Source organism: Lycorma delicatula, chromosome 2 (assembly GCF_047948215.1).
Source record: "Lycorma delicatula isolate Av1 chromosome 2, ASM4794821v1, whole genome shotgun sequence".
NCBI lineage: Eukaryota > Metazoa > Arthropoda > Insecta > Hemiptera > Fulgoridae > Lycorma > Lycorma delicatula.
Genome location: NC_134456.1, coordinates 26,071,241 through 26,083,305, shown reverse-complemented (window position 1 = coordinate 26,083,305; position 12,065 = coordinate 26,071,241). Strand labels below are relative to the sequence as shown.

Genomic DNA, 12,065 nt, shown 5'->3' with positions numbered 1-12,065 from the left:
TATTCTTGTTTTAATCTTTACTCTGCAAGTCAGGTTATCAGTTATAAAGCTCCCTAAGAACTGAAATTTCTTCACTGCTCTAAAACTTCATTTACTATCTAAATCTCAAATCTCTTCTCTTTTCCACCTAATACCAAACATTTTATCTTTTTTCTGTTTATCCTCATAGCCTGATTTTTGCAAGCTTCAATGAAGTCATCAAACACTTCATTTAGTTTACTTGAACTCTCTACCAGAACTACCATGTCATCAGCAAAATGTATACATTCTATTCTTCTTATCCCAATCTTTATTCCTCTTTTCCCATCCAGAGAGCACTTAATTATTTATTCCAGATATATACTAAACAGTGTTGGTGACATACAGCATCCAAACTCACTCTTCTTCCAATTCCTATTTTAATTGTCATTTCATCTCCTACCCTCACTTTTATTCTCTGGTTATAGCACAACTCTTATTAAGTGCCTCTTTTCCCAATCAACTTCCTTCTTTCCTAAAATTAGCGTAATCTATCCATCCAACTCTGTCAAATGCCTTTTCTAGGTTGACAAATGCAATATACATTCTCCGCCTCCTTTCCTTGTATGTCTCGCTTATTACTCTTAGCAGCGCTACAGCATTTCTTATTCCAACATCTCTTCTAAGCCCATACTGTTATTCCTCAATACTGCCATCCAATTTATTGTATATCCTCTTATTTAGAACCCTTAATAGCACCTTAGCTGCATGTGATATTAGGCTAATCGTTCTATCTTCTTCACACTTCTTTGTATTTCTTTTCTTTTCTATTGGTATCATCATTGTATCCCGGAAGTCCTCTGGCCACTTTCCTTCAAGTATTTCATTGCACAGATCTAGTAATAACAATTCTCCCATCTCTCCTGGTGCTTTGAACAGTTCAATTGGTATTTCATCACATCCTTCAGCTTTTTCTTTTCTCATCATTTTAATTGCCTCATTTACTTCAATTTTTAATATACTGTAAACGTTTTGATCTTCATGAACTTTGTATTCTTCTTCCACTCCCATACTTATTTTTCTTGGCTTTTCTCCTGATGCATATATCTCTGCAATGTATTCTTCCCGTTTCCTTTTTATTTCTTCCTTCTCATTAAGTGTTTCCACATTCTTTGCCGCTATCTGATACATTTTCTTCTCTTTCTCTCCAAAAACTATTTATTTCTTTATACATTAGCTCATAACTTCCTAATTCCAAATTTTCTTTAAATATTATTTTTTTTATTCTTAAAAGTAATTTAACAATTTTCCTTAACATCTGCATTATTTTGTCATAAATATAATAACTAAAAACCTTCAACAACTAGATCAGGAAGATTTCATTTTGTTTTTAGTACAAGTCAGAGGTTAATAACAGATTGGTCTGCTGTAGCTATACCATAATTCTATAAGTAATATTGAAACCTAAAAAGTGAAAGAGAAAGAATTTTACAAAATCTATAATATAAACCGTTCTAAATCAATCTCTTAATATAGTTCTTATTTTCCTACGTAAAACATATCTTCTTATTTATAGGAATTTGCAAGACGATAACAAGAGATAATTTACATATTCCCATATTTCCTCCCTAAACTTTCTCCTAGCCATTTTTGAATTTGCAATATCATAGCAAATAATAATATCTAATTCTGGTTTTCAGGAAACAATAAAAAAGTTGTACTGGTGCAAAAGTGAAACCACAATACTTTTAATCTGTTTTCTATTGAAACAATAATTCTGCTACTGCATACAGGAAATGTTTGTAATCCATCATTTTATAAAGTGGTACACTAATTTGTTGCTTTATAAAATGTATTCTACTTGTTCTTACTAAAACATCTACAGCACCTAAGGTTCACGAGTTATTTTCTCTGAATGAAATTGTGTTTAATATGTACTATGTACATTCACAGGGCTAATTGGGATTGTTATCTTAGCATGCTAGTTCGGAACTGTGCATTTGACTCAGTGAAGAAGGCAGTAGTCAACAACTTTACTCTCCTTACAAAGTCAGGCAGGGGATCCTGGTTATTATTGAGAATGGGTATGCAATTCTCAAGAGTATTTTGTCTTATATAAGGAGACTTATAACTAACTATTCAGTTATGGCATCAAACAGACAAATATAATAACGAGAATGTCAAAAGTATGAACTAGGCAAAATTACTGCATATCAAAAATGTTTTTATTTTCAAAAACATGCTGATACTTAACTTTTAGCAACAACTTTATCCCTATTATACTTTTATCTCTTGTGCACTAATTCTTCTGAAAAGAGGATGACCTCTTTGATCCACAATTATTTTTTTTAGTAAAGAAACACAATCATTTTAAAGAAAGTCAATGAAGAAGAGTAATACGTGCATGATGAAAAGAATGAAAGGAATACATGTATAATAAAGGAAAGCACAGGAAAAATTAAAACGAAAATGTTTATAGTATGGAAAATTAAAAATGAATTGTTCAGTATAGGTGACAGAAAAATCTTAACTGTATAAAAATTTATTTAAGGATCATTAACAACATTTTAATTTCATAACAAATATAAATATTTACAAACATTAAAAAAAATTAACATATTAATGTCTAAATAATGCTATAAAAATATATTTAAGCTTTATTAATTATACTCACAAATGAGTAATAAAATTAAAAAATTAAATACAAACTTCACAATGATAGGCGGTGATGGAACAATTAATTAAAAAAATAATGCATTTAAATACACTAGGTACAAGATCTATGTTATATAAATAACCAAAAATGGAATAAACTCAGGATTACACAGCCAATGCTGGACTTAGTCAAATTACGTTTTAAAGTAAGAAGAAAGTTCCAAACATCTTAGTGAATTACAAAACACACCAGTGCTTTAAGCTAGTGCTAGATCATTTACATTCTGTAGATGGTGTAAATCCGATATTACTTTGCACATGTTTAATGCTGAATTATTTTTATTAATAGATTAATTAACTAAATACATTTCAGCAAAAATTATGATAAAATTTGCTATTTAATTCTTTAAAAGACAATTATTTGATGATTTAAAATGTTACCATTTAAATCTTTTTAACTATACATTTGTTTCTATTTCCACTATTTAATATTTGTTATAATTTTACGTAATAATATTGCATACAGTAGCAAGCAAATTAATCTGAACACAGATTTTATTTAGTAAAAAGTAATTTTACTTAGAAAAAGATTACCTGTAAAATTTGTGAATATCTAGTAATGTCCTCCTTCATTCTTAATCACTTCATGAACACAATTTGGTATCGATTCAATAAGTATATTACACATTGTTTTCACTTTCATCATGAAACATACCAATATTATTACTTTAATGAGGTCAATTTTTATGGTACAATTTATTTTTGAGTGTCAATTTTTGACTACTGAGCACTTTAATGTTTCATTTTTAAAAAGATTTTTCCATTTTTTTTTTGCAGTATGACTTGGCACCAAATTTTGTTGGAACACTTCATTGCCTTATGGGAATTTTGTGTCACAACCCTTTCCTTCAGAATCTTGATGTATCCATCACTTTTCAATATACCATCTATTGGAAGTAATGAACAAGGACCCATTTTTTTAATGAAACAACCCTAACATTTTTTTTTAGTGATGTTTAACTGATTATTGGATAACAGCCGGTAATGCATTTTCATGTGATGCTTTTCTAATGTATGGAACCCATTGCCCCTGACATAAAAATGTGACTTGTCAGAAAACATAACATTTTCCCAATTTTCTTTGATACAGTTAGCATTTGCTTTGGCCCACCTTTTTTTTGCATGTTGCTAGTGTTAAAAGTGCCTTTTAGTTGGCTGATCAGCTTTCTGTCCAGCTGTAAGATGTTGACATCTAACAGTTGTCATGTAGAAATCTGTTCCACTGGCTACTAATTCTCAATTTAAGTCAACAGCAAACGATCTTTTATCAACTTTACTTTTTCTCACTAACAACCAATCCTGTGTTGAAGTAGTTTTTCTTTTATGGCCACATTTGCCTTTCCTTTGAGATTAAAAGTAACCAGTCTCTTAAATTGTTTTAAAATGGCATTCACTGTTCCTAGTCCAATACCACACTCAGAAGCTATTTGTCATTGGATCATATTGGTATGCTCAGAAAGAGAACAATTTTCAAACACTTTCTTGGAGTTATATCCATTATTATACTTATTAAAACACTCTGAACAAAAAAAACAAAAAGATGATTTTGTAAAAAATGAAATAAACTTTCGCAAAACAATATTTATAATATGAAAATTACTAAATAACCAAAGAAACAATAATCTCATATTACACAGGCAACTTAAAGAATGGGTGTGGTCAGGCAGTAGAGCCACAATATAGAAATAAACAAAAAAATTTGTGTTCAGATTAATTTGCACGCTACTATAGTTGTTTTTAATGTGTATAATGTATCACACAACATCCTATATTAATAAAATAATAAATAAAGCTAACACCTATTTATACATTAATGAATTACACAATCAGATGAATATGCTTCACTGATATATATATATATATATATATATATATATATATATATATATAATATAATAATATAATTTTTATATTTTTCACATACTGCAGGTTCTGTGTTAGCATTAATAAATGGTGATAAAAATTTATTATGATATAAATATATTATTAGAGATGCTTCTACTTTTCCTTTTTTTCCTACTACTTATTTTTTTAAATTAAAAAAGTTACATCAATGGATACATATAATAATTTTTTAAGTAATTAGTTAACCATCAGAAATAGTGACAACCCTGCAAATCTGAGCAGTCACTAGAAAATATTACCAAAAAAATGTACACTAAATATCTGCACAAAGCAGTAACAGAATATTAACTGTTGTGTGGTAGTAATTTGTTTTGAAAATAAAATCAGTGTAGACACAGTTCAATTTACAGAATTTTTCTTTTTGCTTACAACTAAATCAAATATTTGTATGTTGTATATAGACAAAACCACTAGTAATTATCCTGCATATTTTATGCAAACATCAAGAAAGATACAGTAAATCTTGATGATATTAATAAAATAACTTTTTTATTTTTTTTAAGAATCCTTGTTTTGTTAATTTACAAGTTTTTTTTTATTAATTTCAGGGCTACATGATGTTTAAATTTATAGTTTGAGAGAATCAAAATTATGATTATTATAAAACAAAATGATTTTAGGCACAAATGAGTACTTTAGATAGTCCCTGAAAAAATATTTATTAACTGATACTGCTTTCCATACCTCATTAAGAGGTTAACAATTAAGTTAAGCTATTTGACTTTCCAAAAGAAGCCAATTACAAGTAATATTTTGAACAAAAACACATCTGCAAAATTATTTTCCCAATCACAAAGTATTTTTAGGTAGAATACAGACTCAGAATTTTACAAACTGCTATAATATCATATAGGTTTTACGTTTTATTTTAGAATTATACATCCAGAAAAACAAACAAAAAAGTCAATTTTAATTAGACAATTGGGGGTCATTCAGTTTCACATTGACTGCTCCTGGATGTGCTAACAATTGAACCTCATTGACAAAAAGTACACCAGTAATGTATGAATTTAAATCCAATTAAAAGTAATTATACCTTAACTGAATTTTAAACAGGGTAATACAGCAACAAAGAATAGCTCATTAACTATAAGCAATTGTTTCAATGAGATTATTTTTTAAAAACATTCATGACTTTAACATTCAAAAAGTGGTCATATAGTTAGTTCTTTTGGCTAAGAAATTTCTTCTCTTAAGTCCTTCTGATGTGAACCTAATTCATTTGATGATTATTACTGGTGATATTCTGAATATAAATTAATTCTATAGCATACAATTTTACATGGCAAATACAACAAACATCATCTGGTAAAATACTTTTCTAATGAAGAAACTGCTGCTCTCCCGTAACTTTCAGCCAAGAATTATTAACAACTGACAAAGCTTTTACAACAGTTGTTAATAACATAGTAGATACTACTTACTTATTGAAGTTAATTTATGTAAATCAATAATTATAACATGACTGCCTGAAAAGGAGTGTAATGCGTTTAAGATGCATGTATGTATGTTCGTTCCACTGTAGAAACTCAACGGCTGAACCAATTTAAATTATGACTTCGTATTGGAATCCTTACGTTACCAGGAATATCATAGGCTCTATATATATATATGTTAATTTACTTAGAATAAATTTTTTATAGTCCATTTTTTCCTCTCTATGTTAAATAATTATATATAATATAGTAATATTTTTTCAGCCTCCAAAAAGTACAGAATTTGAAAACACTCTTACCTTTACTTTTTTATGTTCATCAAAACGTTTTTGAACTCAAGCCCATCTTCAGTGATATTTTTATTTTAATTAAGTGTTAAATATGAAGGAAAAAAAAATGCTCTTAAAAAGGTTTAATAAAAATTAATTAACGCAATTGAAAGTCATTACAATTACAGCAAAAATGTTATGAGACAGTATTTAAGTAGTGATCTATCAATTAAAAAATGACAGGAAATGTACAATGAAAATTATGATAATGATAATTTAAACATAACGTATAATTTTTTTCGTCAAGTATTTATTACATATTTCAAAATTAGTTTTTTGTCACCTGCTACTAATTTTTGCTCAACATGTGATCATATAAAATACAAAATTAGAAAATTTAAAAATATACCTGAAAAATGTGACCCAGTTAAAATTTAAATTTCATAAGGCAAAGGCTGAAGCATTTTATAAATTATTATGAGATGAGGAAAACTATTAAAATTTAAGTTTTGATGTTCAGAAAAACTTAATCTTGCCGAAATTGCCAGACCAGTCAGCATATTACACATGACAAATGTATTTGTACAATTTTACCATTTCTGAAGGTCATTTCAAAATGTTCACCAACCAAACAAAATACATTTGCTTACGTATGGTTAAAAATGACATCTAATGAGATTGTATAATGCGTTTACAAGAGATTAAAAACTAAAGACTTGTTTGCTTTCCGCACAATTCATTTTTTGCTTGGAGAATGTTTATAACCTAGTCTCAAAAACAATATTCTGAATGGCATCAAGGTCATGGATGCTGTCCAATAGGATGGCTCAACCAACCCAATAACACACTTAAACTTTCTACTACAAATAATAACCTGGATAATCTGCAAATCTACTACATTGATAACATCTACACTTGTGAAAATGCAGACAGACAGTCGCACTGTTCGAGTGCCAGGAAAACAACAAATAAAATGAACAAAAAAAAAAGAATATGAAAGTAATAGTCTTTTTATCATGTTAATAATGGAAAACATCACCTACTTCCATGCAGGAGAGCAAAGTTTCACCAAGACATCACATCAATACCAATATATTCCCAGAGTTAATGCTAACAGAGCAAGATGCAGTGGATTATTAAAATGCAGCAATAAGAAAGAAATATCTGAATTAAATTAAGCTGGAGGAAATCAGACAGAGATTTGTCTGCATCAACGCAAGTGTAAGGGAACCATCTCTGGATCCATTGGATAATGACATAGAAATCACTGAATGTATCTAGGAGTTTCATGAATCTAGTCAAAGCAGAAAAGAACCCAGTCAAAGTACATAAGGGCCTAGTCAAAAGATCTCATCTAAATACTCAGGAGTCTTTAAACCAATAAAATAAGAAGGCTGTAAAAAATCAATGGAAAATGAGTTTTACAGCAACTTTAGATTTTATGAAGGTGTTGAACCGACCAATAGACTTTGTTTACCTAAACTAAAATAAAAAAGTACACTTTCACAAACACAGGAAGAATAAACGAGATCCTGAGACAATTTCTAGGCAAATGAGATGATATTTCCCAAATTCATCTAAGGATGTTTGTGGCCCCTTTCACCCTACTGGAAGCTAATGGACAAAAACTGTTTTGAGAAAGAAACAACAGTGGACTTGAAACAAAGAGAAATGATAGAGTTGAACCCCCTCTGTGGATGATAACTGAAAAAACAGATTGGAGAATTGAGAGCTAAATCTGACATCATAGCAGCATATCTAAAAGGAAATAAAATTAAAAAATCCTAAATACGATGAAAGAAATAATGAAATATGCTGCTTGGTTGTCAGAATTCAATTGTCAAATAAAGGTGAAACTTATGGAACTCAAGGATATAGTAAGACAGATCTATAAAGCAAAAAGACATGACTGTGTTGACGTAATGGATTAACCAAAAGAAAGAAACAGCACAAAGAATTTTTAACAAACCCAAAAGTGTTTTTAAAAACCTAAATGAAACACCAGATGGAAATGGTAATGACAATTTTATCTCATTCTGGCAGAATGTCTGATTCAACAAAAAAAAAAATGGTGGAAATGCTGAATGGCAGCAAAAAATCATCCAAGAAATACCTACTATGAATGATCACGTTGTCACAACATTAGAAGCAGCAAATGTAGCTACAAAAATCTCCAACTTGAAATCTCTTGAGTGTTGATGGAATCCAAAACTTTTGGTTAAAGATACATTCTTTACTAGCTTTTGCATTCACTAAAGCTATGTGAGAACCCAGATCTATCCCCGACTAGTTGATCTTAGACAAAACATACTTGATCTACAAAAAAAATGATCCTAAGCAGCTGAAAAACTATCGCCCTATCACCTGCCTTTCTGTATTCTACAAGTTATTCATCTCAGTCATTGCAGAAAAAATTTACAATCACTGTGACTAGAACAATGTCTTAGTGCCAGAACAGAATCAAAGTTCTCACAATACTCTAGTATGTAAAGAACAGCTTACAATTGATACCACCTACTGGGACAAGCCGCAACAAGAAAATTAAACCTGAATCTGAGCTATATCAAGTATAGTAAAGCTTTTGATTTGGTGCCAAATGGTTGTTATGAGTACTAAACATCTGTAAAATTAACCCAAGAATCAGAGCTACTTTGGCACATTGCATGAGCAAATGGAGAAGGACGCTGTGGATGAAGTCTTCATATATCGGATCGGTGCAAATTAACAGAGATGTCTATCTAGGAGACTCACTTAGCCCCTGCTGGGGTTCTGTCTGGTCATCAATCCTCTATCACACCTTCTGAAAATATTAAATAGTAGCTATAGACCTAAAATGAAAGACAAAAGCACACGAATCTATATCAACTTTATATAGATGACGAAGTTGTTTATGAAAACTTCAATTCAACTCAAATATCTCACTGATATTACCACTCAGTTCAGCCAAGTCATCCATATGTCTTTTGGCCTTCACAAGTGTGCAAAAATCCACATGGAGAGAGGGTTGGTAACCATGGCTTACCAAGCTTCAAAGTGAGCTTTGAAAACATTCAAGATATTAAAGATTTGGAATCCTATGAACTTTATAGATATCAAGGTGTCAAGCAGAATTGTAAGCTCAACCATAAAAAGTGGTCTGAAAGAAAAAAGTCACAAAGCTGGTCAATACTAAACTGTCCTCAAAAAACCTAATCACAGCTATAAACATGTGATCTGTGCAAGTGCTGACCTATTCTTTTGGAGTGATACAATGGGCAGTTATCGATCTAAATAAGTTAGACCAACTCATAAGATTCCTCCTTAATAAATTTCAATGCTTGCATCCCAACTCAGCAATAGCGCGACTATGTTTACCTAGGAAGATTAGAGGCAGGGGATTGATCAACTCTACAACCTCTATAAAAGGCAGGAGAAGAACAAGAGAGAATATTTGTGAAGTCCAACAACACAATATTAAAAAATATTATTGTGGCAGACCAAGAATACACTTCACTTTGAATGGGAAATCCTACCCATCAAATAAAATTAGAAACCAACCAAGACAGTCAATGGAAGACAAAGACTCTCCATGGAAAATACCAGTTTCAATTAAGATACATTGAAATTAATTTAACTCCCTTAGTTGGTTGCATAACAGCTCTCAGTATCCTGAAAATGAAGGGTTCATATTCTCAATACAAGACCACATTGATATAATGAATTTTTTGTTCAAAAGAAAGAAACAGAATAAAGAATTTTAACCAACCCGAAAGCGTTTTCTAAAAACCTAAATGAAACAATACCAGATGGTAATGGCAATTTTATCTCATACTGGAAGAATGTCTGGTTCAACAGAAAAGAATATGATGAAAAGGCTGAATGGCTGCAAAAAATCATCCAAGAAATACCTACTATGAATGATTATGTTGTCGTGATGGAAGAAGGTCGTCCTATTTTAAGGTTGTCAGAAGAAGAAACATATTTTGAAACAGGACACAATGGATTTATGTCATAAATGTAATTTGCTTGGCAAATCCATAGAGCACATAACAGCTGGATAGTCTCAGCTTGCACAATCATTCTATTTGAGAAGACATAACCAGTCAGCTAAAATAGTGTATCAAGAAATAGCTTTGAAGGCTGGACTAATCAAGGAATATGAACCTCACTACAAGTACACCCCTGCCAGAATACTTGAGGATAGAAATGTGATACTACACTGGAACAGACCAATTTTAACAGACATAATTGTAGATTACAAATGCCCAGATGCAGTCTTAATAAACAAAATAAATAAAAGGGCATGTCATAGATATTGCAGTGCTATTATTGTAGAATGTGGTGAAGACTAAGGGGGATGTAGTGCAAGTACGAAAACCTAGCTCTGGAGATTAAACACATTTGGAGACTTGAGGAGACTGAAATCATGCTTACTGTAATATCTGCAGAGGGTATGGTGTCCCAGTATACCTCCAAAGAATTTAATTGTCTGCAGGCCTCATCCTCTCATTTCAAGAACTGTTGTATTGCAAACAACACACAAAGTCTGAAATGCTTCTCCAATGGTATGAGAGAACCAGTGCTAAGAACTGAGATATGGAATATGATAATAAAAATGCATACAGAACTAAGATTCACTTCACCATTACTGTTGTATTATGTCATTTCTAAATCATGAACTAAGCTCATAAATTTTAATTTTAAAAAAAATATATAATTTTTACTAAATAGGGAAATTGTATTACAATATTTGTATCATATATTATTATGAAGATATTTATTGTTCTAAAAGTTTAAAACATTATCTCATCTCTCCCCCCTCAAAAAATAAACCTCAAGACATCATCTTATTTTCTACTGTAACTAATACAACAAATTAGATTTTTATATTACTTACTAATATTGAATGGTTTTCCTCAGAATTTTCTGAACTATGTTTATAATAAAGGTGAAAATGTTCAGCATTCTACATATATTTTATAGCTTTTATGACGAATTATTTTTGACAAATGATTTAAAATAAAATATTTTATGGTAATTTTTAGAAAAATATATAAACTATAACAAATAATTATTAACTAATATATAAATCTTCAACAAAACTGAGTACTGAATGTCAACATTCAGTACATATTTGGCATACTCGCCAGACTGATGTAATGAAACTATACAGTTCTGAAGTACGGTGGTAAATTCATAAATAAATGTTTATTCTTAGGCGAAGATTAATATAAAAAATAACAATTTTTTAATTCAATTCCCTAATAAGACTAATAATGCTATTAACTAATACCTAAATTAAACATCTATAATGATATAAATATATCTAAAATCAATTTTTTTCTATCATTAATAATATTAGTAAATTTTATTATTTTATATAAAAAAAATGATAATGTGATAAAATTATTATAATACACAGCCAAAAACTAATTGATAACTATTTATAACTATCTATATTGACAACTACAAGTGTATGCATTATTAATAAACATATCATTATCTATATTAATCTAATCACTTTTAAATTAAAAAAAACTCTCTGAAACACTTTACAATATTTTTTCCTTAAATTTATCTAAGAGTCATTTGTATGAATAAATGCATTAAGCTTTTTTATAAAACAAGAATTTAAAAGAAACTAATCACTTTAAATGGAATTTTGTTTCCACAAGATTTGGGCAACTGTACAAGAGCAAGATTTTTTCAAAGCTAATGTGCCATTGTATCAGTGATGTGACATGTCGTTTTAACACTTATGCTAGACAGCAGTGTTCAACTTACAGAAAAAAAACACAGAAAA

At 29.9% G+C, this 12,065-nt stretch overlaps 1 protein-coding gene across 1 annotated transcript; it reads right to left on the bottom strand.

Annotated features, from left to right (window-relative positions):
• Positions 1 to 654: 654 nt before the first annotated feature.
• On the bottom strand, positions 655 to 1,149 carry LOC142319852 (uncharacterized). Its single transcript, XM_075357525.1, has one exon. It carries the CDS (start codon positions 1,147 to 1,149, stop codon positions 655 to 657), a length of 495 nt encoding a protein of 164 aa, XP_075213640.1.
• Between the last annotated feature and the right edge of the window lie 10,916 nt (positions 1,150 to 12,065).